Genomic DNA, 27,878 nt, shown 5'->3' on the forward strand with positions numbered 1-27,878 from the left:
CTGACCGTGCGGCCCACCACGGTGTCTAATTATCTGTCCATCCTTTCTGCCAACTCATTTTATGGCATGATCCAAAAAATGAAATAGATACAAATTTCATGTAGAGCACATCATAAGAGACAGTGGCGAATGACTATAGAAAAAACAATGTGGGCCACAAAAGTTATGGATCAAGCTGATATTTATATAATTTTCCCCTAGTCTAGGTCTAATCAACTTCACAAATAAACATTATAGTGCGCCCCAGGAATATTTTTAATGGTGGCCATTCAATGACCACAGTTTCCTATGGTGCAGTCCATTTGAGATTTTTCTCTCTTCATTTTTGGTCTCATGCCACAAAATGAATGGATAAGATTTTTCTCTTCTCATGGACAGGTTGGATGACAAGTAAACAAACAAATGGTTGTATTGTTGTATATGTTCATTTCTCTTAATCAAAGGGAATCTCTTCCTTTATAATTTGGCATCATCCATGAATTAAAAAGATAGAATCCTCCTCCCAATGTTAGCTTTTATCTATAGTCCATCTACGGTGGAGCCCACTGTTTGGACGATTTGGATTAATTCATATTTATGGTCAATTTTCTATTATTTCCCTTCACGGTAATTTCATGCATTTCGTGGTCAATCCCCTTCACTTCACGGTCAATTTCATGCATTTCGTGGTGAATTTCGACAAATTCCCTTCACTTCACAGTAAATTCCATTCATTTCGCAGTCAATCTCCTTTACTTCACGGCCAATTCCATGCATCCGGCGATCAATTTCCTTCATCCTTCACTTCACGGTCAATTCCATGCATTCCGCAGTCAATTTCCTTCACTTCACGGTCAATTCCATGCATTCCGCAGTCAATTTCCTTCACTTCACGGTCAATTGCATGCATTTCGCGATCAATTCCCTTCACTTTATGGTCAATTCCATGCATTTCACAGTCAATTCCCTTCACTTCACGGTCAATTCCATGCATTTCACGGTCAATTCCGGCGAATTTCCTTCACTCCATGGTCAATTGCATGCATTTCGCGGTCAATTCCCTTCACTTCACGGTCAATTACATGCATTTCGCGGTCAATTCCCTTCACTTCACGGTCAATTCCATGCATTTCACGGTCAATTATGGCGAATTCCCTTCACTTCGCAATCAATTGTATGCATTTTGCGGTCCATTCCCTTCACTTCACGGTCAATTCTATGCATTTCACAGCCATTTCCGGTGAATTCCCTTCACTTTACGTTCAATTCCATGCATTTTACAGTCAATTCCCTTCACGGTTGATTCAATGCATTTTGCGGTGAATTCCGGTCAATTTCCTTCACTTCATGGTCAATTCCATGCATTTCATGGTCATTTTCGGCGAATTCCCTTCACTTCACGTTCAGTTCCATGCATTTTACAGACAATTCCCTTCACTTCGCGGTTGATTTAATGCATTTCACGGTGAATTTCGGTCAATTTCCTTCACTTCACGGTCAATTCTATGCATTTCACAAGCAATTTCGGCGAATTCCCTTCACTTCATGTTCAATTCCATGCATTTTGCGGTCAATTCCCTTCACTTCATGGTCAATTCCATGCATTTCACGGTGAATTCCGGCGAATTCCCTTCACTTTACGGTTAATTCCATTCATTTCACGATCAATTCTCTTCACTTCACGGTCAATTCCATCTTAAGACCCACACAACTTACTGACTTCAACACACCACCTATACAGCTGGTGTGCGGTACACCAACCAATCCGCTTCCACTCTTTTCACAGCGCCACTACCGCCGACCGGGCAGCACTGCTGCCCGGACTGTCTAGCGAGCGACGGTAGTATTGCCGCCCCTTATATTTTTGCATTCTGAAGCCACATGTTGGATTACAAGGATCATACAATTTTGAGATTTTTGTTGTAGTTCAGTGGTCTGGATTAAATGAAGTTGGGTCCCATACTCACAGGTGTCGGTTGGTTGCCATTTGGAGTGATAGAAAGGATTGATGGATTGGATTTTAAGCAGATGCTTTAAACTTGTAGTCTAGATTTGAAAGGTGCGAGTATTTGGAACTGCATGAAAAGGGGATTCTGCATTAAGTGGCTTAATTTTGCAGATGGGTACTCGTTTGGATGTTTGTTAAACGGTTACACCAATTATGTGGGTGGTACCTGACCGTGCAGCGCACCTTGGTGTATAATTACATGTCCATCCTTTTTGCCAACTCATTTAATGGCATGATCCAAAAAATGAAACAGATGCAAATTTCATGTAGATCCCATCATGAGAAACAATGGCGAATGACTATAAAAAAAAACATCGTGGGCCACAAAAGTTATGGATCAAGCTGATATTTGTTTGTTTTTTTTTTCCCTTGTCTAGTTTTAATCAACTTGGCAAGTAAACATTACAGTGGGTCCTAAGAATTTTTTAATGGTGGGCATTCAATGACCACAGTTTCCCGTGGTGCAGTCCATTTGAGATTTTTCTCTCTTCATTTTTGGTCTCATGCCACAAAATGAATGGATGAGATTTTTCTCTCCTTATGGATAGGTTGGATGACAAATAAACAAATGGTTGTATTGTTGCATATGTTCATTTCTCTTAATCAAAGGAAATCTTTTCCCTTCTAATTTCGCATCAGCCATGAATTGAAAAGATAGAATCATCTTCCCAATGTTAGCTTTTGTTTATGGTCCATCTACAATGGAGCCCACTATTTGGACGGTTTGGATTAATTTATATTTATGGTCATTTTTCTATTATTTCCCTCACTTCACGGTCAATTCCATGCATTTCGCAGTCAATTGCCTTCACTTCACGGTCAATTTTATGCATTTCGTGGTGAATTCCGATAAATTCCCTTTCACTTCACGGTCAATTCCATTCATTTCACAGTCAATTCCCTTCACTTCATGGTCAATTTCATGCATTTTGTGGTCAATTTCCTTCACTTCATGGTCAATTCCATGCATTTCGCGGTGAATTCCGATAAATTCCCTTCACTTCTCAGTCAATTCCATTCATTTCGTGGTCAATTTCCTTCACTTCGCGATTAATTCCATATATTTTGCGGTCAATTTCGACGAATTCCCTTCACGGTCAATTCCATGCATTTTGTGGTCAATTCCATGCATTTCACGGTCAATTCCATGCATTTCATGGTCAATTCCGGCGAATTTCCTTCACTTCACGTTCAATTCCATGCATTTCATGGTCAGTTCCCTTCACTTCATGGTCAATTCCATGCATTTCATGGTAAATTCCAGCGAATTCCCTTCACTTCACGGTCAATTTTATTCATTTCCTAATCAATTCCCCTCACATGCATTTCGCGTTCAATTCCCTTCACTTCACGGTCAATTTCATGCATTTCGCGGTCAATTTCGGTGAATTTCCTTCACTTCACGGTCAATTTCATGCATTTCGCGATCAATTCCCTTCACTTCACGGTCAATTCCATGCATTTCATGGTCAATTCTGGCGAATTCCCTTTGCTTCACGGTTAATTGCATGCATTTCGCGGTCAATTCCCTTTACTTCGCGGTTAATTCCTTGCATTTCACAATCAATTCCCTTCACTTCACAATCAATTTAATGCATTTCGCAGTAAATTTCGGTCAATTCCCTTCACTTCACGGTCAATTCCGTACATTTCATGGTCAATTTTGGCGAATTCCCTTCCCTTTACGTTCAATTCCATGCATTTCGTGGTCAATTCCATTCACTTCATGGTCAATTCCATGCATTTCGCGGTGAATTCCAACGAATTCCCTTCACTTCACGGTTAATTCCATTCATTTCGCGATCAAATCCCTTCACTTCACGGTCAATTCCATACATTTCTTTTCCTATTAAACTCTCATTCATCGACTATGTGAAAATTTTGCATCAAGACAAATATTTTCATATGATCCAAGCCATACACAAAATGAACGGTGTGGATTAAATAAGCTGTGGTAATCAATATGGACAATATGGACAGTCGTTTTGATAGGGTCCACTTCTGACAACAAAGGACACATTAATTTTGATTAAATGACCATGACCATATTAGTTAGTGGCTTCGCCAAGTGTTTGGAGGGTTAGTGTGATAGGCCCCAAAACTACGTCCAATAGGTGCGGGGACATGACTGTTTTGTGTGATAGGGCCCCAAAACTACGTACAATGGCTGCGGGGCCATGGCTATTTTGTGTGATCGGCTCCAAAACTACGTACAATAGGTGTGGGGCCCACCAAAACTATTCGAATCCAAATGATGTGGACCTGACCATAATTATTCGAATTCAACAGGTGCAGGGCCCACAAAAACCACATACATTAGGTGTGGGGCCCACCAAACAGTTTAAAAAATCCTTTCGAATAGGTGCAGGGCCCACCAAACAATTCAAAAAAAAAATCCCGGGTGGCACTATCGAAACATTTTCTTTTTTGGGTGGGTTCCATCGTGGGTCCCACTTATATTTAAGGTCTCCCACATGCCCAAACCCTCATCTTCCTCTTTTCTAAACCCTTTATTCATCTCTCTTTCTAAAATCCTTTCTTTTTCTAAACCCTTTACCATCTTCTCGTCTTCAAAACACCTCTCTCTTCATCTTCCAAACACCTCACTCTTCATCTTCCAAACACCTCTCTTTAACACAATGTGGCTGCACAATATGGAGTGAAAATCATCAATTCCATTCAACTGGATTTGTACCATTGTAGATCGGTCATGTCCCAGGACTTTCTCCAACTGGAAAGCCTCATCCAAATAGTTGATGGGTTTTTATAGTTGAATGTGGACTATTGGCTACAACATACATTTCCAGGACAATTCCCTTCACTCCTTTATTGAGAAGTGATTGAATTGACCGCGAAGTGAATGGAATTCACCACGAATATATAGGGAATTGACCGTGAAATGCATGGAATTGACCATGAAGTGAAGGGAATTGACCGTGAAATGCATTAAATTGACCGTGAAGTGAATGGAATTGACCACCTAATGAATGGAATTGACCATGAAGTGAAGGGAATTCACCGGAATTGACCGCGAAATGTATAGAATTCGCCAAAATTGTCTGCAAAATGCATGGAATTGATAGTGAAGTGAAGAGAATTAACTACAAAATGCATGAATTGACCGTGAAGTGAAGGGAATTCGCCATAATTCACTGCGAAATGAATGAAATTGACTATGGAGCAAAGGGAATTGACAGCAAAATGCACGCAATTGACTGCGATATGCATGCAGTTGAACTAGTGGTAGTTATTATGACTTGCGAGGCTTCGCACCATCAATCACTTTGTATGTAATCTTTCAGTTACAGGGTTCCCCCAAATGTTGTGGATAATATGGAGTTTACAAAGGTTCTAAAGGTTCTGATCTAGCATCTACCTAATTGCTTATCAAACAAAAAAATAAAAGGGAATTCTCAAATTCTACAACAAGCCAAATTTTGGGTCGTCAGCTGGGGATTCTTTATTAGTTAAGGAACCACTGGATCCCTTTGATGCTTCATTGTTTCTTGTGCCTTTTGCCCTCAATTACTCTGTTTACCAGTCCCAAGAATCAGATTGGCATGCTAATATTCAAGTTTGTGGAGCCACACCCATTTTTGTTTTTACAGTATCAACAAGAAAGTAATCTAAAGATACTGAAGCCAGCAACAGAGTTTCAAGCTCAACACAGCATAGTTGAACCATGTTTGGCCTCAATTTTTAAGCAGCCCTGGAGCAGAGAATGTTTGTGACATTAAAATTTTATTAATTTGATAAACGGAAGATTTGGATCCCACGAGCACGGCATGCAGATAATAAGGAGAGATGCCTCCTCATCTCTCCAGTTTGAAAAGCAGATCTAGGCTTCTGCTTTCTAGCACAGGTAAAAGTACAGAGGTGTAATCACACCTGGTGAGCTCGGCGAGCCAACTGAGCTGAGCGGATGCGATGGGCAATGCTGGAAACCCGCTCCCGAGCAAAAGAATCATCCAAAACGGAATCGCCACCAGGTGTGATTACAGTTCGGACGGGTTAAAAGAAGGAATAGGGATGATAGGTATGAGTTCGGACGCGTATTTGGGTGTAAGGGAGAGACTGGAGTGACATTGGTAAAGCAGGGGCATTTTCGACGCGTGAAAAGTCGTCCGTACAGAAGGGGTTTATTTTTAGAAAGTAAGAATAAGTAGGCTTAGTAAGGTGCGTGGCCCATAAGTGGGTCCACGGTAGGAAAAGCTCTATATTTATATCTCCTAAAAAGACAGTTGCTCTCATGAGTACCCCAAATTGTGGGTCGTTGGTAACGACCTTGATGATCTGAACCGCTCATCCCATGGGAAACGGATTGCAAAAGACCTGGTGACCCAACCTGTGGGGCCCACCATGATATATGTGTTTTATCATGCCATTCATCTGTTCTGACAGATCATTTCAAGGCACGACCCTAAAATGAGGCAGATTCAAGCTAAGTGGACCACACCACATGAAACCCCTTGGAGGGTCCACCCATCCAACGTGTTCATGAGGTCACAAAGACATAATAATGAAAAACACAACTATTAGTTTATTTCAGTTTGAAACAGAACTTCATTGGCCTAAATAAGTTTTCAACGGCGGTGTCATTATCTTCACTTTTTTCCCATAGCATGCTCCACATGAGCTTTGGATTTTCGTCATTTTAGAGCTTATAGACTAAAGTAATTAGAGAAAATAGATGAACGGTGTGGATAAATACATACATCACGGTGGGCCCCACAGAGTCATGACCGGGTCTTCAGGCAATCCACCTCTCATCCCATGTGCCCTGCTACGGATTGGATAATGGAGGAAAACTCCTACCAGAATGCTCTTGGAGGAATCCTCATCTGTATTTACCGGATCGAGATGGCCCACACGAGTGAAAGATCCAGGACGTTAAGGTGGGCTTCACCATCAATATGATCCGCCGTAGAAACAGGCCTAAAGTCATCATCAGGTGGGCCTAACAAGTTTACTAATACACGGACGGATCATAATAAAGAAAACCAAAAGGCAGGCCCACATTCAAAGACATCATTAGCCATCTGATGAACGGACGGTCCTGATTTTCTGAGCTGAGCCAACAGTAACAGTGAAGCCATCCGATGAACAGTCCACATATCCCAAACGTGTGGGAGAGACTGGGTCCATCTATTAACCGGTCGTCCCGCGGACTACCAAAACCACATCTGTTTTCTCATCTCTCTTTTCTCCGCATTTGTTTTTTATTTCCTCTGCATTTCCCTCCTTTTAAATCCTCTTCACTCAAAAACCTGTCACCTCTCCCTCTCTCTCTCTCTCGATCCAAATGGACGGTTCTACCCCTACAGAATCCCCTAATTTTCCTCCTCGCCCCATTGCAGAAGGCGAACAGGTCTACTTCGTTCCCTACAGGTATCATCTTCCCTTTCTCCTTCTGGATCGATCTCCTTTTCCAAATCTGAAAATCTTAAATACCTGCATTGCTAGGGAGGTGGATGTAATTTTCTTAAAAAATGGTATTTTCAGATGGTTGAAGGAGGAAGATGTGGAGAGAGAGAAAGGGGTTCTCTACACGGCAACATCTTCTTCATCGTCTTACGTGGTGGGTCCCATCAAGATCATTAACAACATCTTCAACTCGGATCTCGTCTTCAACCTGCGGCGAGAGGGGGAGGATGCGGAGTGGATCGAGAAATCGGAGGAAGGCGTGTCGGGCCGTGACTTCGCGTTGGTTCTCGAGGAGGTGTGGCTGCAGACGCTCAAATGGTGAGTCTCGGAAAAAACCTGATCGATGATCGCCTTTGAATTCTCATTGTTGATGATGTTGTTTTCACTGTGACCGGCAAGCATTTTGTGGGAGGGTTGGGGTATTTTAAGTAAAGTGAGTCATTGGATGATAAGTTCCCCTCCAACTAGCACATGCGCCCTGTCTACATGGTTGGCCCCACCGCGTGATGAAAAGATCAGGTCCATCGCTTAAAAGGTGGGCTTGACCGTTGAAAGAATGGACAGCCAGATCTTATTAATGGCCCATTTGATCGGTGGATTGGCCTATTTTTGTGTGAGGTTATAGGATGAACCTTTAGGAGGGGTTGGATGTCGTATACACAAGAGTCATTGGGAATTATGTTCTAGTTGGACCGTAACTCAGTATACTCGTGGCCATTCCACTCTTGAATGGGATTCATGTAGCCGACCCTAATTAATTGTGATAAGGCTTAGATGACGACGATGACTGTGAGTTAGTGGTCCAACAAGTTGTATGTGACATCTCCCTATTAAAAATAGAGCATGTAAATAGAGTTGCATCATCATCATCACGTTGTTTTATTTTTTCAAATAAAAAATGGGGCCATTTAAAGAAGAGGACATGTGCTATGCTTGATTCAAATAAGTGGTGTTTTCCTTTGGACCACAGTTCTATACAGGCGGTATCCACCTTTGAGTGTTTCAGTCTGTTCATCTGGTGGGATTGAGGGTTCATAACGATGTATATCCTATGGTTTTTATGGAACAAGTGAAGTCGACTAATTAGATGGTTGAGATTGTTCAAGAGAGAATTTTTTCCCATAGTTCATCCATGGTGGGGCCTAGTGTTTGGACAGTTAATTGAAAAGTTGGATCCACCTGTACTGAATGCTGGGCCAAATGAAAAATGTCGGCAGTTCATGCAAAGTATCGTATCACATATCTTTCTAGAATCTTTTAAACTGATCCCCCCAACAATTATAAGTCTCAGAATGCAACAATGTCATGCTGCTTATGGTTGGGTTTATAGTTAGTGGTTAAAGTGATTCGCTCATCTAGCAATTATGTGACATTGCTAGTTTGTTATTGAATATTTGAGTGCTTATTGAATTTCTATAACATCTTCGTATCTTTATATATTAATTCGGAACCTTTTAAACTTTAGGCATAGCAATTCAAATGTGGCAACGAGGAATGGTGGAAGCTCTTCTGTTGCTGAAGATGGTATGGCGGATGTTTATCCTTTACAATTACGGCTCTCTGTTATGCGGGAAGCAAATCAATTATCTCTAAGGATAAGCAAAAGGGTCCGTCCTGGTACCCCTAACCTTTCTGTCCTTATTTTTATTTTATTTTTGCTAGTCTTACCAATGTTGATGTTATTCAGTTCTATGATTCTTCTACATTGTGGAGGTTTGGTCAATTATTCTATCTAAATGGTTGCGGCTATTCATTTTTAATTTGAGAACCTTGATTCTACAGCCTAGGCTCTGTTTGGTTCAATTACGCAAGGATTTAATTCAGTAGAAATATGTGCGGATGGGGATGCCATTACCTACATTATTGTTCATTTCTCTTCATTTAGTATTCTGGAATTTTGTAGCTGAGAGAAGCCAACTCTTTGCTGCAAGACGACAAGCTACTTTTTTGTAAATCGAGGCAATGTTATCCCTTGTCAGAACATGTTTCTACCACAGTAGAAAAGTGCGGAATGAAGCCAAATGGACCCTTAGCTGCATCATATGGGGTTTAGATCAACAGTATTGTAGACATTAAATTGATAAAGTCCAACCCTACATCGGGTCGTAGTGTTAAACTAATAAACTGAATAATTTGTCATTTGGCAATTGTTGTTACTAAAGCATTTTCGAGCTAATCCAGGAGTGTCTGAATCTCACTGTAATTAGAAAATGAAAGTGTTTAATGTCATGGCCATGTGGGTAGTTTAACAAGGTTCATGCCAAATGGGGCGAAAGCTTGAATGTGTGATATGATGATGAAAACCATGAATAATTTGTAAAGCAAGATGCTAAAGTTGAACAATTGATGTTAAGGGTTTGGTTGGGAGGAGGCACAGATCTGAAAATCGGTATCGTATTGGCTGATACGGGCGTATTGTGTCTATATCGGCTCGATATGACATGCGATACGGGACTGTATCGACCATATCGGAAACAGTCACCTTGTATTGGTCCATATCGGTTGATACACCTCATATTGGTACTGATATATTGTACCCATATCAGTCAGAATGATACAGGTATAAAAAGGGCAAAAACACCCTCCCTTTTCCCCCCTTTTCGATCTCTCTCCCCCCCATTTCTCCTCCAAGCTTTTGAATCACTGAAATACATCATCGGATTGGGATTTTCGACACCATTAACAACTACTTGGAGGATCAAAGCATCTTATTTCAGTCGATTTGAAGGATCAAAACAGTTTCAAGTCGGTTTAGAAAAAAAATCGAAAAATAGGTTAAAAAATCCTTTTTTTTTCCCCTTGTTGATCCTTGTTGAAATGCATAATAATGTTTATTATATGCCCAAATCTACTAAAAACTACCATATTCGAAGATCGTTTTGATCATATTTTGTTTTTTTGGCCATTTATGCTTGATTTTTGTGAAATTTTTGATTTTTTTAATCTGTTCTCAAATCTGGATAGGGGAACCATTTTCGATCAAATCTATAGCAGATTTGATTGGAATTTTTTTTTATATTAAATCTGTTGAAAATTCTGAAAATTCCAGATTTTTAAAAATTTGATCACGGATCTGGAGAGGGGACTCTCTCTCTCTCTCTCTCTCTCTCTCTCTCTTTTGGAATTTCTGTTGAAAATTCTGGAAATTCGAGAAAATGTTTTTCTTTTAAAAATACACTGCTTTGGGGGGATAATTTTGTGAAGATCTACACAAGATCTCAATGGTTTGTTTGTTTGGTGTTTTTTTTTTTTTTTTCTTTTTTTGTTGTTTTTTTTTTAAATTTTTATTTTTTATAAATATTATGTCTAGTTTTCTTCAATTTCAAAATTTTGTTAATTTTTAAAAATAAATATGTTAAAACTTTTTTTTTTTTTTGGAGAAATCACGATTGTATAATATAAAAAGGGGGGAAGAAACAACAGGAAGAGAGAGGGGGAGGGAAGGGCAAACGGACTGCCAAGGCGGCAACCGAATTACATGCCTAGAAAGAGAAAATCAAAACCCTTACCAGGGCCGCTCATTCAATAATGAAAGCTTTAGCCTTAGAGGCCACCACGGAGGAGGGGAGAGTGATATCCCGAAAGCATCTGCCATTCCTATCATTCCACACCACCCACCACATGGCAATGATCGCCAGTCTCCACAAATGAGATTTGCCTTTGCCAATCCGAACTCCATGCCAAGCCTTAAGAAGGAGGTCCACTGAAGAAGGAAAACACCAACTAACATTAAAGCGAGAATAAAACTTGGCCCAAATTGGGAAAACGAAGGGGCAGTGAATGAGAAGATGATCGACAAACTCTGCATTACTCATGCAGCACAGGCAAATATTAGGCAGGAACATCCCTCTTTTGCACAGATTATCAATGGTAAGAATTTTCTTGTTTCCCGCCAGCCAGCCGAAGACGTTGATCTTGGGGAGAGCCAAATACTTCCAAATGTGATTAAAAGAAGACCCGAGAGCGGGAGCTTGGGTCTCCATGGCCCTGTAAAGGGATTTCATCGAGAAAACGGTCGTTTTATCCAGATTCCACAGCAAGTAGTCTGCGGCTAGGGGATCCGGGGCTGCTCTCTGAATGCAAGCCAGAAGATTGGCGTATTCCTGAATTTCCCAATCATGTAGATTGCGTCTACACTCCACGTGCCAGGCAGTTTGACCAGCAACGATCGAATAACAATCAGCAACGAGAATGTTTTTGTTGGGAGCCAGCAGAAACATATTCGGAAAACTGACCTTTAGGGGAGCATCCTCTAGCCATAGGTCCTCCCAAAATCTGATCTTGTCACCTTTACTGATCTGAAACCTGACCGCCGAAAGGACCTTTTCCTTTATAGAGAGGATCCATCTCCACAGGGCCGAGGAGCGATAACGAGAGGACTCCTTTGTCCACAAACCACAGACAGACCTGCCGTATTTGCCCTTGATTAGGGAGTTCCACAAGCTTCTGTCTTCTGCCCCTAACCTCCAAGACCATTTCCCCAACAACGCCTGATTTATCAGATGAAGATTTTTGACCCTTACACCATCGTGCTGAAGCTGTTTGTAGACAGTCTTCCAGTTCATCATATGAAACTTGGCACTCTCGGATTTCCCATGCCAGAGAAACCCCCCAGCGAGAGGAATCTAGACTTCCATTTCGCTAGGTAGGCCCCCATTCTGAGCAAAACCTTCTCCTAGGCAAACTTAGGGGGGACACCAATACATAACAGGAGGCCGACAAAGGAGGAGGGGAGAGCAGCTGCCGCACATTGGAGAGAGGAGGCCCAACGATCGGATTCTTCATGCTCCATGTTAATCCCTATCAGTTTTGACTTGGACAGATTGATTGATTGGCCCGATACTGCCTCGAAGCAACGAAGAGTCGTTCGTAGGTTGTCCACATACTCCTGAGAGGCGACGCTGAAAACCAGAGTATCATCGGCGTATTGAATATGCGATATCGGATTAGGGATGTCTTTGACGTTAATGCCTTTAAGGATACCTGAGCACTGACCTTGATTAGGCATCTTAGAAAGGGCTTCCCCGACCAGCAGAAACAGAAATGGGGATAGAGGGTCCCCTTGCCTCAGCCCTCTAGAACTACGGAAAAAACCCCTCGGCGAGCCATTGAGAAGGATCGACAGGTGTGCAGATCCTATGCATTCCCCTATCCACTGTCTCCATTTTGCACTGAACCCCATTCTATTCATCAGATATTGCAGGAAGCCCCATTCCACATGGTCATAAGCTTTTTCCACATCTAGCTTGCAGAAAAGATGTTTCATACTAGACAGATGGCTAGAATGCAACACTTCATTGGCAATTAGAGCACAATCGATGATCTGTCTTCCAGGAATGAAGGCATTCTGATTGGCTGAAATGAGCTTGTCCATCACCTTGATCAGACGGGCCAAGAGGATCTTAGCAAAGAATTTTATAAGGGGGCCCTGAGGAGACATATCGGCCGAAAGTCTTTAAACGTTGCAGCTCCCGGGAATTTGGGAATAAGTGCGAGGAATCCTAAACCTAGGCCTTTAGAGATCCAACCCCTCACGTGGAATTTGTTTATAAAAGCCATGACGTCCTCTTACAGCATCTCTCAAAACGAACGGAAAAAAAGAATAGGGAACCCGTCCGGCTCGGGAGCTTTATCTCCACCTAGACCTGCAACAACTTCTTTCACCTCCTCCACTGAGAACGGAGCTTGAAGCAACAACGCCTCTTCTTCAGAGATTGAATCAAATGAAAGATTGTCTAGTTGCGGTCTGATCCAGCCATCTGTCTGAAGGAGAGACCGGAAGTGAGCTACTGCTTCTCCAGCTATCGCTTCCTTGTCTTCAATTCTGATACCTTCCACCACTATACTGTTGTTCTTGTTGGCTTTGGCATTCATTCTTGCAATGCTGTGGAAGAATTTGGTATTTTTATCTCCCTCCCTTAGCCATTTAGTTCGGGATTTTTGCTTCCAAGAGATCTCGTCTTCGAGCACCCTGGAAGATAGAAATTGGATCAGGTGGATGCGCTTGGAGAGGATGTCCAGAGAGATTCTCCCATCTTCAATGCCTGAGTCAATGTCTGAAATTTGGGACACCAGCCCCTCAAGCTCTAACTGTCTTTTGCTCAGGGTCTCCTATTTCCACTGCTTTAGCTTGTCTTTAAGCATCCTGAGTTTAGATCTAAGTTTGAACCCGACAAATCCTTCGACTTTGAAGCTGGCCCACCATTCAGTAACCATGAGCTGAAACCCTTTAATGTTAAGCCAAGAGAGGTCAAACCGAAAACTTGAAATGTAATTCTACACTTACATTGTTACATACAACTATCACCAAGGTATTGAAAATCGGTTACGTAATGGTCGTGACGGCCGTTACGTAACGGTAACTGTCATAACCGTTACGCGTCACGGGGTCGAAGCAATTGTAACAGAAAAAACAGGATATAACGGTCCCGTAATGGCCCTGTAAGTCCAAGGTGTTCCATAATGGTAATGGTGGCTGTAACGGCCACCACTGTTACCTTTACGATACGGGGCATAATGGCTGTTACGGCCCCGTAATGGCCGTTACAGTCTCTTTTTTATTTTTATTTTATTTATTGAAAAACCCCCTGAAAAACCTGTATTTGCCCCGTAATGTTGATTAAAAAGTATGAAAAACCTGTATATATCCCGTAATAGACCATTACGGGGCTATTATGGCCTTTATAGGGGATGTAACGTGCTGTTAACGGCAATTACGGGTTATTTTTTTTTCATAACGGCTGTGACGACCCCATAACGTGTAACGGTCGCCACCGTTACCTTTACGTAACGGCCTTTGCGGCCTCGTAACGGCCTTTACGACACACCATGCTTGTAACAGTTATTTCAAAAAATAAAAAATGGCCTTAACGGCCGATACGGGGGCCGATACGGCCCGTATCATAACGGTAACGGTGGCCGTTACGGACACCATTACCGTTTTGGAACACCTTCCCTGTCACACACATTCTCCAAGCAAGCACAATACTAGCAACTAGACTAGTGAGTAGTGATACTTCTTGGACACTTAATAGTTAATACTAAATAACCCAATAGTTGATATATAATCATATTAGACTATTAGCAATATATGACATATCAACAATTTATATATAAAAAAATCAATACCAGAACTTATAGTAGGTCAACCCACTAGGACAACATTCTTACCAAAGAATGGTTCGATACCCCATTGAATACATGGTCAAATATAAAAGAAGAAGAAGATAGATTCATGAATCTCTCTCTCTCTCTCTCTGTGTCTCTCTGTCTCTCTCTCTCTCTCTCTCTCTCTCTCTCTCTCTCTCTCTTTTCCTGATATTTTTTCATATCTTTTTGCTTAAAAAAAAGGTTGACACAACCCCGATTCCAATATTCGACGCTGTACTGTATCATTTTTCCGCGAGGCCGATACGGCGGCTGATACTATCATTCAAAACCAGGAGAGGGGGTGCTTCTCAGAGTGCTCTTTTTATGGGGGAGTCTTTGCCCCATGTTTGATGTTTTCTTCCTTTAGTTAGTTGTTGACATTTTGTATCTCTTTTGTGCTTCTTTTTATAAAATTTTATTGCCATCCATAAAAAAATAAAAGAAAAAGAAAAAAACCAAAGCATTTTATCAACCGTGTAAGGAGGCACAAAAGATAAGAGAGAGAGAGGACTTGTATATATGGCTCTTCTAGCATCCTTAATTCACAATATTAATTAATTACAAGAGATAAGCTCAGAATAAATGCAAATTAATTCTAAAAGATTGACTACTATCTCTAAGGATATGGTGCACTACAGGATGTCTGAATGTATTTGCATCTTACACTCAAATATACTACAATACACGTGCATCAAAGACGGGATACTCTAACACCCCCCCTCAAGTTGGAGCATGTGTATCATGTATGCCTAGCTTGCCGATGATTCATGAAGCTACCTGAGAGGCGGACAACACTTTCAATGACTTTTGGGATGTGAACTATTGGTACTTTTAGTGATTGTTGAAGGATCTAGTGACATTTCTAGTGGTTGTGATTTGAATTGCTGGTTGGCTCTTTTGATAGCACCTTGACATTTTCAATGGTTGTGATTTTCTGTGGCTCTAGAATGTTCCAATAGCAGATTGGTAATAACACTGGTTCTAATTAGAAGCTCGAAAAAGATTTGAATAGGAGTAGTCTTCTAATGATTTAGCAGTAATAGTGAGCAATCACTTGGCACATCGGAAAACAGGTTTGGTCAAAAGGTGATGCGGGACAATTAACCACTTGCTCTAAAAGATCGAACTGATAGAGCATGGTGAATTAATCCCTTTATCTCATAGCCCAGGCCTCGCATCGCATGGGTTAGGACCTCGGCCGAACCCCCCTCATGGGCCCCATATCACATGAGTATCGCCTCACATGGGTTCCGCTCATCCCGAGTGTCCCCACATCCCATAGGCTACCCCACTCGAGCCTGGTGTGAAAATGCCCCTGCATTAATCATCCCCGGTGAGGAGTCTTGAACGTGAGACCAACTTGGCTCTGATACCACTTTGATGCAAGACAATTAATCACTTGCTCTAAAAGCTTGAACTGATAGAGCATGGTGAATTAATTCCTTTATCTCATAGCCCAAGCCTCACATCGCATGAGTTAGGACCAGTGTTCGTAGTATCGATACTATCGGTCGATATTATTGTTATCGATGGTCGGCGATACGAAACCCTTAAGATTTCCCTCAGAAATACAAAAAAAATCATGGAATCTGTGTATCGTGCGATATATCGCACAAATATCATAAAATATCATGCGATATTGCCGATATCGATGATATATTGGCATTTATTATGACTTTTCCCTTGATTGCATACACGATATCGTCGGAATATCTTGGTTACCACCTACGATTCAAGAAATTCGAAAATAAATAAATAAATAATAAATAGGAAAAAATCTCTTACCTCAAATCTGCCTGAAGGTGTGGCCTTTGACTAGATTTGGTGGGCAATCATCGACAATGCCGTATAAGATTAAAACCCTTTTTTTTTTCTTCTTCTGGATAAAATCGCTTTGAAAGAAATCAGATTTTCATTGAGGTTTTTGGGATTTGGGTTGGGATTTTGAAAAAAGAAAGAAAGGAGAGAAATTTTTGGGATTTTGAATGGATTTGAAATCGTAGGGCTTGCGGGCTACGCCTTTAACGGAGAAGAAGAGTCGGTTTCTTCTTTTGATTCGGAGGAAATTGGATTGCTACTGAGTTACTTAGTATGCTCTATGGTACTGAGTAAATTCTGTTGCGCCCACTGTGAATTCATGTGGTTTATCCATGCCGTCCATCCGTTTTTGCACATCATTTTAGGGGTTGAGCCCAAAAATGAAGTATATCAAAAGCTCAAGTAGTCCATACTAAAGGAAACAATGTAGGTATTGATTTCCACCGTTGAAACCTTTTTGAGGACCCCATTGATGTTTATTTGTCATTCAAACTGTTCATAAGATCAAACGGACATGGATGAAGGGAAAACACAAATGTCATCTTGATCTAAAACTTCTGTGTGCCCCCAAGAAATTTTCAACGGTAGAATTCAATTCACACTGTTTCAGGTGGTGTGGTCCACTTGAGCTTTGGATATGATTAATTTTTGGTCTAAAGTCCTAAAATTATATGATAAAATGGATGGACGGAGTTGATAAAATGCATGAATGGTGGGCCCCACAGAGTCAACTCAGTACGCAATCCGCTTCCGATTCTGAGTCGTGGATTCGACGCGACTCCGGTTGCACTTAAGACGGTGCAACCCATACGGTGGGGCCCACCTTGATGTATATATCCATTCCGTCCATTTGTTTAGAGAGATCAATTTAGGTCATGGGACAAAGAACTATGCATATCCAAAGCTCAAGTGGAACCCATAACAGAAAACAGTGGGAATTGATGCTTACCATTAAAAACTTCCTGAGGGCCACAGAAGTTTTCGATCATGCTGATATTTGTGTTTTCCCATAGTCCATATCTCCATGAACTTATGAACAGGTTGGATCTCAAATAAACATCATGGTGGGCCCTAGGATGGTTTCAACGGTGGTCATCATTGTCCCCATTGTTTTCTGTGGTGGGATCCACTTGAGCTTTGGATGGGCTTCATTCTTTGGCTCATAACCTAGAATGATCTCTCCAAATGCATGGATGGTGTGGATACAACAAATATATCATGGTGGGGCCCATAGTCAGGGTCCCACCCACATTGCTGTTCCGCATGGATTGAGCACAGGACAGATTTCCCATGAAAATCCTTCCTAAGAAGTTCCTACGTTGGGATGTTAGGTGGGGCCCACCGTCATGTTTGTGATAAATCCACACCGCCCATCCGTTTTGGGAGTTCATTTTAGGACATGCGATAAAAAATGAAGTGTATCCAAAACTCAAGTGGGACGCACAAGAGGAAACAGTGGGGATTCAGTGACTACTGTTTGAAGCATTTGTATGGCCACGAAGTTTCATATCAAGCCATGTTTATGGTGTTTTCACTTCATCCGAGTAGGAATGACCTTATAAACGGTTTGGATGGCATATAAACATCAAGGTAGATCCCAGGAAGGTTTCAACGGTGGGAAACTCTTTCCTCGACATTTACTCTCGTCCGACCCACTTGAGTTTTGGATCCACCTCATTTCTGGTCGCATGACCTAAAATGAGCTCACAAAATGGATGGACAATTTGGATTTCTCACAAATATCACGGTGGCCCCACCTGGTATCTCAGTGTAGGAACTTCCCGCTATGCGTACATGCCCAACTTGGGGAGTAGGACCCCACCAGCGTTGTGGGTGAGGCCCTGACCGTAGGGCCCACCTCTATAGATGTATTATACATCCATGCCATCCATATGTTTTTCCATATTATTTTAGGATATGATCCAAAAAATGAAGCCGATAAAAGTTTCAAGTAGATCACACCACTAGAAAAGGTGATCATTGAACTTCCACTATTAAAAGCTTCCTAGTGTCCACAATAATGTTTATTGAACATCCAACCTATTGATAAGGTCATACAGATTTGGATGGAAAGAAAATGCAATATCAGCTTGATCTAAAACTTTTATGGCCCATAAAAGGTTTTCAATGGTTATTAAGAACTATTTCCTATGGTACACCATTAAAAACTTCCTAAGGCCCATTGTTTCTTGTGGTGTGGTCCACCTGAGAATTGGATCTGCTTCATTTTTGGGCCCATGTCCTAAAATGAATTGACAAGAAGGATGGATAGTGTAGATATATCACGCACACATTGAGGTGTGGCCCACATAATAATAATTGTGTCTGATGGATTTGTTTTAACAATTAAGTGTCCACTAATCAGATGTTAGAATTTTTTTGCCCTAATAATAATTGTGTTTTCATATATCTCTTGATACATATATAAATATTATGCATTTTATTTTAATATAGTTGCCTTAGTTCAATCAGACAACGCTTGGCTTTAGGACCTTATACAAAGGAAACCTATTGTGTGCAATTTTTTTTTATTTGCAATGTTATGATTTAAAATGTATTAAGATCTTTTTTGACAATCCCTGAAGTTTCATTGAAAAATTCAACCATTTTTCCAATGTTTCCCCATGTTTCCCAAAAAGTGCGATAAATTATGCGATATAAATGATATATCCCGTGTGATAACCAATACGTATCTATATCCCAAGGGTGTGATACATAACGCAATACCGATATTTTGAACACTGGTTAGGACCTCGGCCGAATCCCCCTCGTGGGCCCCACATCACATGGGTACCGCCTCACACGGGTGGGGCCTACCTCACATGGGCTACCCACCCCGAGTGTGTCCCCGTATCCCACAAGCTACTCTACTCGAGCCCGGTGTGAAAATGCCTCTGCATTAAAAGGCCCATCATATCAGGAAACAAAGACTTGAGTGGTAGAGAGAACAAATGTCTTGTATATTACGGTGGTAGTGAGCGTGCACTGGTAGTTTAGTGCACTTGCAGAGCACTGGAAGCAAACCAAAAGAAAAAAAAGGAAAGGTAAAGAGGGCAAAAGGGGAAGAAGCTCCGGTTTAGATGGGCATAGATGGATGTATCTTGATGGTTGGTGGTAAAAACAAAGATAGTTAAGGTGAATCTCTACTGATCGAAGATGGAGGTGATGAAGCAATGGAGTGATGGCGAGAGAATCCGGCTACGGAATTTTAATGGTGCTAGGTCTGTAAGGGCTGCCAATAATGGCAGTTAAGGGTTTGAGATAACGAGATTGATGGGGAAGATGGTTCTATGTTGGTTTGCAATGGGTGCAGATGGTGGCTGCAACAGATGTGGATTTGGTTGGAATGTAGATGTTAGCGCTAACAATTGGAGATAGCAGTGAAAATGGGTGCCAAAGGTTGGTTGAGGGATTTTGCCAGATTTGAGGTACAAACATTTGATGGGTGGCAATGGCCATCACTAGAGAATGCAAAATTAGGATCAATGGCAGATCTGGCAATGATCTCAGTCCACATTTGGATGTAGAGGATGGTTGTTTGGCTGGAGAAGAGGTAGATCCGGTCATCTCTAAGGTAGCGGTGGATTCGGTTTACGAGTCAAGGGTCTTAATCGGTAGATGGTGATTCTGTGATTTTGAGGATTGGAGTCTGTGCAGGGACGTTGATAGTGTCTGGATGTCCAGTGACGGATCTGGAGCTGTTGCTGGCAGATCCAACATCAGCGATGGAGGTTGGTTGATGATGGTGGTTTCAAACAGGGTGATGGACCCTATATGATGATGATGACTGAAAATCTATACCTTTTTCATCATCATACAGAGAGAAAGGAACAATGGGCTCCTAAAACAAAAAAAGGAAGACAAGCTAAGAGGTTTTGATACCATGTAGATATAAGGAGAGACGAGGAGAGAGGACTTGTATGCATCTCTCCTCTAAATCTCTTTATTTCTAATATTAATCAGTCACAAGAGATAAGCTCAAAATAAATGCAATTGAAGTCTAAAGCATACACCATTATCCATAAGGATATGGTGCGCCATAAGATGACTGAATATATCTAATATACCTCAACATATATATATATATATTGAAGACTAACATCAACTATATTGATTCTGTGAAGACGAAGTCCTTGTGTGGCAATAAATTATTAATAGCTCGAGTTTAGATTTGATAATTGAAACTATATGAACCAACATAATTTGGAAAGCTCTTTTGTAAGATCTAAATATTGTTTATAGTCAGGGCCTGTTTGGATGTGAAGAATCCATGGGAAAATAAAATATTCTCTCGATTTGATGTTTCTTGCTGTCTGGATTGCAAAGAAAACTATGGATTTTGCAAAGCAATCATTACCCTTATCCATAGTAGTAGTTATTTGGTGCAAGATATGAGATGGCCATCATTCGATGATTATGTCATTTCCACTTGGTACCCAAACAATGCCCTTTAAAAAAGAAGAAGAAGAATCCATTGGGCTATAGTACTGGAAAAGGTAATCATTATAGTTATCCATGTCCACACTATTGATTCCCTGTATTGTACAATCATTGTTCATTTATAGAATTACCTGTATAGGTAAGGTTAATTGAGTACTATATGTGCTTTTGGCAGTCAACTTCAAATATCTATCAGTTTCAGGTTCTCCTTGTCTGTCTTCGCAGGAGAATATGCACATATGTTAGTCACTTGTGAACTATTCATGAACATATTACTTCCTAGTGGGCCATGAGTCCATGACCATATTAGCCAAAAAGTTTATGACAAGCTCATGTCACATTGATTTGGACCGAGTAGTGTTGTGGTTTCCTCTTTAGTAATGGTAAACACCGCCTCGTTGTTGAAGTGTAAAAGCCAAATTGAGGCATTTTTTGTCTTTGAATTTCTTGATTTTGTTTCGAAAGGTAATCTTTACGGTTTGTTGTAGTTCTTCATTGTTGTATGTTCTAATTATCGGTCCATCTATCAGGATAATGCAGTAGAATTTTACAAAAGAGCCTGCAAGATTTTCAGTGCCGAATCCGAACCGGTATGTTGCCTATATATGGATTCAGTTTGTTGCTTTCAGCATTGATTGTGAGACCTCCAGCAGCATTGGTTGTAGGGCTTTCAATCAGCTGGGCTTGGTGAAGCAATATCAAAATTTTGAATAGGGCTGCCCAATCAGTTCAAAATCTGGGCCGAAGCCAACCCCTGGCCTGGCTGTTGACAGGTCTTATTGGATGGTTCATTCATTTTATTTTATGCTCGCACAGATACGCATCTGGGACTTCTCTGGGCAGACAAATCTGTATTTCGTAGGTGAGAGAAATAATATCTCGAAGGATTGTCAACGCCAATCAGATCAAGAGGTAGCTAGTTGATTTGTTCAGTGTGGGTTATGTTACCTTGTATTTGCCCCCTATATGTGTAAGATGTTAAGTGTCATGCAACTCTAGTAGGCTCCAACAACCATTTGAGTTCAATCAAAGGTTTCTGGTCCTACTTTGCTTTAAATAGTGATTGCCTTTAAAATTTTACTTTTTACAGATATCATGCACGTAACGCAAAGATTGATGTATTGGAAGTGAATGCTTAGTTGTAACTTGTAGCCCCTGGGGGCTCAAGACTTGCTTTGCTTATATTTTTATTCTAGATGCAAATATTATTTACTCATGAAGCATTGCGAAATTTTCATTCTATCTTTAATTATCAACTTGAAGGCTTCCACTAAAGATGTATATGTTTTTAATGATTAGGAAATCTGCAACAATTTCCCTATCTGGGGATTTCTGACCAAACCCAGCAGGTTTGGAAAATGTTACAACACTACCATGCTTTGAATTTTTATGAAAAATATTCTATTAATCTTTCTGCATTTTCAATGCTAAATAATCCAATATTGGTCTTTGTTGATGAAACATGGTGGTTGAAGCTCAGGCTAGGACTAGCGGGAGACTTGGTTTCTGTAGTAATGTTTTTCTAATACAGCAGTAGCTGCAGTACTAACGAGGTCTGACCTAAATCTAATTCACTGCATCTATGAGGGGATCATTGAAGACTTTGGGTTCAACATTCCTAATCCTTGAAGACTTCTTGAACAGGATCAGATAAAGAAATTTGGTAGGTTACGTCATTGTGGTTAGATCATAATTGCTGTAATATTTGCATATGGTGGCTGACAGGTTCGTTCAGGCATTAACACCTCTCTTCTTTAAAAGCTTCTGTTTCTTAAAAACTAGCTCACAGTGTTAATTTTACATCATTCAAAATGGTTGTAACTCTTCAGCTGTAAACCTGGCATGCTGGTACAGGCGATTACAATGGCCTGATAGGTGTGATTTTAGAGATATGTTCCATAAACAATAGTACCTACAACTCGGATAGTCTGGATAGATGTACTTGAGTGCTGCGTGTGAGGAGGATGAGTCATGACCATTTTTCAATAGATGCTGAGCTAACATAGCAGTTTTGGAACAAAATACTTAAGATTTTAAAGCTTAGAACCAAAATTTACTGTAGCGCAGGCTATGTATGCTACATGCTACATAGCGTGTAGTGTGCACTTCGCACCAAATAGCATACTCTACATGGTTTATGCTATTTATATGCTCCATGTGGTTATTTGTCACTAGGCTAAAACCAGTGGTACGTCCTATTGGGTTAGTGCCTCTTCATCTTCCTTCAAACCCTAAAGACTAGCCATGTGGCTCTTCCATATCCTATTCTTTTCTCTCTTTGTCATCTCCTACCCCCCCCTCCTTTTTTTTTTTTTGTAAAACAAGTCCTAACCATAAACCTCTCTCTAAATGAGTTCTTTGTTCAGCCCCCCTTCTTCCAGTCCCCCCCCCGTTTTTTGTTATTTTAAAAAATTGACCACCTCTTCTCCCTCTGATTTTTTTCTTGCCACATCCTCTTATCTATTTCATATATGACCGACCTATTTTTCACTTAGGTCCTGGTGGAAAAGTGGGAAAAGAAAGGTAAATGAAGCACTTTTTCCATGATTGGATGTTTCATTATGTTTGGTTAGAAAGAAATAATGAGTTCCTTATAGCAATCATTACCTTTTTCCATAGTCAAATTCTCTAGCTCAAGATTTGAAGTGAACATTGTTACACAATTATCATATTTTCACCTGCTTTTCAAACAAGACCCCTAAAAATGGAAACCTTAGAAATCCACATTTCTATAGAGCTCATGGAAATCATCATTGGTGTAATTGTTACGTTTTCTTTCCTTTTCCTATTAATCAAACAGGCCGTTGGTATCTTTCCAAAAAAAAAAAGAGTACCCTTAGTTCACAAGCAGTTTTTTGTGAATAAATTACTTTCCATATGCACCTACGGCGTTTAAGAATCTTGCACTTGCTTCTCATTTGATCTGGCGTGGTAACCCGACATTGATATTACTTGACACATGACTAGTGATTTACCTATGCTTTCTCAGCTTGCTTCTCACGTTGGTCCATCTTCTGTTATGGTTGGTAATGATAGTCTCTCTCTCTCTCTCTCTCTCTCTCTCTCTCTCTCTCTTTCCTTTTCTTATATTAGACCCACTTCCATTTCCGTTGCCAGTCATAGGTTAATTGTGTTTAATGTTCCGCATGTGCCTCATCTTCAAAAGAACCTCAGATACGTTTCTCAACTCACCAAAGATTTCCTTACTTTGAATTCACTCTTTGATGCATTCTGAGAAGACCAATCAACTCCTCGCTCTGGAAACTAGATTTGGTAGCCTCTATGTGCTACTTTCTCTAGTCTGATTAGGCTTTATGTTGTGTTACCTTTCTCATTTGTTGCTTTGTCCTTCATCTAGCATCAATTTCTTGGTCATTGTACTGCATGTACTCTTTATTTTCTTCATTTGAGAGACGTTATTAGTGTCAGTACCAAGTCCAAATCCTTTTCTCTTTGTATGAGTCATCATATGGACAAAAGTTGTAAAGTCACCTTTCCAATTAATGATAAATGAGCAGATTCTTTTCTTGGATAATGGGGCCCTACACATATTTCCTTTTTTCTTTTTTTTTTTAAAAATAAATTTAAATATCTGCTTTTATGTTGTTTTTGATGATTTGAGTCAATGCACTTTATTTTATCTTTTGAAGCATGAATGGGTGTTATTTCTTGTTTTATGAACTTCCATCAAATAGTTGAAAATCAACTCAATAGTCACGTTCAAATGTTTCAATGTGGTTGTGCTGGTGAGATATTTTTCTTCTACAACCCTTTTGTCTCACTTATCCATTCATGGTACTCTTCGTCATGTCTCATGTAGTGTAGTCAAAGGAGACCCGGGCGCATACATAAGACCTTGGTGAAGTGTTTACCTAGGGCGTGGGTTCAAGGCCTGGGTGCTTGCACTAAATGTGTCTTTTTTATGTTAGATATCCATATGTTTTATTTATTTATTTATTTTTGGAATTAAAAATTGCCCTTGGAATCCCTAGGTGTGCGCGCTACAGGGACAGATGTGCCTTGCGCCTTTAGCTACATTGTTCTCATGTCCTCATAGTCCTTGATAAAATGAAATTGCATAGTGCAAACATCAGTATCGACTGCCACTTTATCCTTTGAGAAAGTTAACAATGCTGACATTCCTACATCGTATGTCAAGTCTCAAGATCAAATTACTGATGTGTTCATTAAAGCTCTTGCTCGCAGTCAGCCTAAGTGTATTTTTTCTAAGCTAGGCATTGATGACATCTATTCTCCATCTTTTGAAGGGGGGGGGTGTTGACGTTGATTAATATGGGCCGTGTGATCCAATGTATTCTATAACGGTAATGGTGGTCGTACTGGCTACCATTGTTACTTTTACAATACGGGGTGTAATGACTGTTACGGGGCCGTAATATCCGTTACGGTCTTTTTTTTTTAATTATTTATTTATTTATTTATTTATTTAAATTTAAATTTTTTGAAAACAAATCCAAAAAAAACTTGTATCAGTCTCGTACTAGACTGTTGTGAGGTCGTTACGGCCTTTACAGGGGGCGTAACCAAGGTGTTCCAAAATGGTAACGGTGGTCGTAACGGCCATCACTGTTACTGTTATGATACGGGCCATAACGGCTGTTACGAACTTTTTTTATTTTTTGAAAAAATTGTTACAGGGCCGTTACGAACTTTTTTTATTTTTTGAAAAAATTGTTACAGGTCCATTACGGATCGTTACGGCCTATTTTTTCTGTAACGGCCATTTCGACCCATAATGTGTAACGGTTATGACTGTTATCATTATGTAATGGCCATTTACGTAGCCGATTTTGAATACCTTGGGCGTAATGGACTCTATGTGTCATTTTTTCCGTATTGGCTATTATAGCCTTTACGACCCCGTAACATGTAATGGTTGCCACCGTTACCTTTATGTAATGGCCTTTATGGCCCCATAATGGCCTCTGTGGCACACTGTGATTATACAACTCTATAACGTGCAACGGTTGCCATTGTTACCTTTACCGCTTTATGTAATGGCCTTTATGGCCTCGTAACAGCCTTTACGATAGACTGTGATCACACAACCTACCTAATCCTCCTTTTCTGCCCTTTAGTTCCTGTCCTTGTGCATATTTTATATTCCCAGGGGCATATATTGTAAATTGTATCAGGTGAGGGGTAATTTTTGTATTTTGGTTTTATGACTTGAGTGAATAAGAACAAGTGTGGGAATGTCCAACTTGGAACTTCTCCTCTTTTCCATTCTTTTTCTTTCCTTTCTCTTTTCTCTTGCCTATTCTCTCTCTCTCTCTCTCTCTTTATTACGTACTAACACTTCTTTTTGTTAAAGCCATTCTTTTTGATGGCCCTTACATTAACTCAAGTTCCTCTCTCTATAATTGAATGTTTTGATGCTGACTAGACAAATATCCCTACATCTAGCTACTGTGTATTCTTATTTTACGGTGGCAAATTGTAGCAAGCATTTTTCCTATATGAAGTCACCATCAACAACTGATCTAAACAAATTCACTCCAATGAATGTAAATTCCATCCCCATTGTCCTTCTATAACTTGTTCTATCTTCTTGACCTTCAATAACCCGATCAGGCCTGAAAATTAAATAACATATTGAAAACAATTTCTTTGTGACCTTAGTAAGAAGAAACACATTTAGAACATGAAAATGTCTATGCATCATCTGATAGAAGAGACTAGTTGTAATGTTCCATCACTGGTGACATTAAAATATTTTCCACAAAATGGAGATAAAGGAACACCAAACCCTTGGCCTCGTGATGAGTCACATTGCTATTTGGATATCGGTGGACTCTGGAGGATATTTATGTTGCTGAATGACCTAACTACTATTCAAATTCAAAGTCTCCACAAAATTAGTAGACAACTTCCCACATCTCTCAAAAGTGAAACATGTTGACATAATTGGGCCATGGGCCATTGCCTTTACTTGGGCATGACTTGGGATGTGGGACTCCCCTTTTATTAGCTCTCTTTTATTTTTGTTCCTTTTTTACCATTTTCTTTAAGGATAGTTTATGTAATTATGCTATTCACTTAATATATAAAGAGGGCTGGACATCCAAGTCTCTTTGAGTTTCTTTCCTTCCCATGTTCTTTCTTTCCTTTGACAAAACATGAACTTAAAAGGGAGGTTATTGTTAGTGCACTTACGTGTGCACTCGTTTTGTTAATCATGTGAATTCGTATGTCATGTAGTCAGTTGAGCCTTTGAAAGCTGAAGACCGAAGACAGAAGAGGACATGAAGCATTAAGGAGTGAAGAACAAGTAAATGAGGTGCCTTGGTGACCCTAACCTTAGACACTTAATAACTTACTAACCTCTAGATGATCCTAACCATAACTAGAAAACTCTTGTTTGATCACCCCTTAGCCTTAGGAGTTCAATTGGAACATGCTTAGATAGACTATAAAGGTTCCGAGCTATTGGAAACAAAATTGCCCAAACCAACAGGCTCTTTTATGCCGTCGATAGAAGGTTCGATTGATCGGTAGTCCTGGTCGATCGATCGATAGATGTGGTCGATCTATCGATGGGAGCTAGAGATGTCCATCAAGCACATCTCTTTTTTTGGATTTTCTTGATAGTATCAACATATCATCGAGCGGTCTCGATCGAATTGTTGATCGATTGACAGACCCTGGTCAGTCGATCAATGACAATCAAATCATCCAACAAACTTTTGAAAAAATGCTGGAATATTATTGATTGATCGAAGCATCGCTCGATCAATTGAAGGTGCCGTTTTCTACCCTTTTTTTTTTACCATTGAAACTTGGTTCCTTTATATAGGGCATTTAGTATTTGGACAAGGTGATGGGTTTTTGGTGCAATAGAAGCCTAGGTGAATCCCCACTCATATCCCTCATCCAAAGCCTCTACACCTATGAGATTTGATTAATTTTCTTGAGCTTTACTACTCTAATAAGGATTTCAACCTCTATGTTAAAGATGAACTCAATCTCCACCTTGTTATAGAGGTTAGACATGAACCAATAATCAAATCTGTCTAAATCAATCTTTTAGGACACCCAT

At 40.3% G+C, this 27,878-nt stretch overlaps 1 protein-coding gene across 3 annotated transcripts in view; it reads left to right on the top strand.

The window, feature by feature from the left end:
• Window positions 1-7,223: 7,223 nt before the first annotated feature.
• Window positions 7,224-27,878, top strand: part of LOC131249143 (ubiquitin carboxyl-terminal hydrolase 8-like) — a 53,155-nt gene continuing 32,500 nt past the window's right edge. For all 3 annotated transcript variants that reach the window (XR_009172685.1, XM_058249719.1, XM_058249720.1), the window contains exons 1-5: window positions 7,224-7,375; window positions 7,490-7,729; window positions 8,877-9,018; window positions 21,349-21,408; window positions 21,635-21,730. Coding sequence is in view for 2 of the 3 variants with exons in the window: in XM_058249719.1 (XP_058105702.1) it covers window positions 7,290-7,375; window positions 7,490-7,729; window positions 8,877-9,018; window positions 21,349-21,408; window positions 21,635-21,730 (624 nt within the window). In the remaining variant the exon portion in view is untranslated. The remainder of the gene's footprint in view (window positions 7,376-7,489; window positions 7,730-8,876; window positions 9,019-21,348; window positions 21,409-21,634; window positions 21,731-27,878) is intronic.

The sequence above is a fragment of the Magnolia sinica genome, chromosome 6 (assembly GCF_029962835.1).
Source record: "Magnolia sinica isolate HGM2019 chromosome 6, MsV1, whole genome shotgun sequence".
NCBI lineage: Eukaryota > Viridiplantae > Streptophyta > Magnoliopsida > Magnoliales > Magnoliaceae > Magnolia > Magnolia sinica.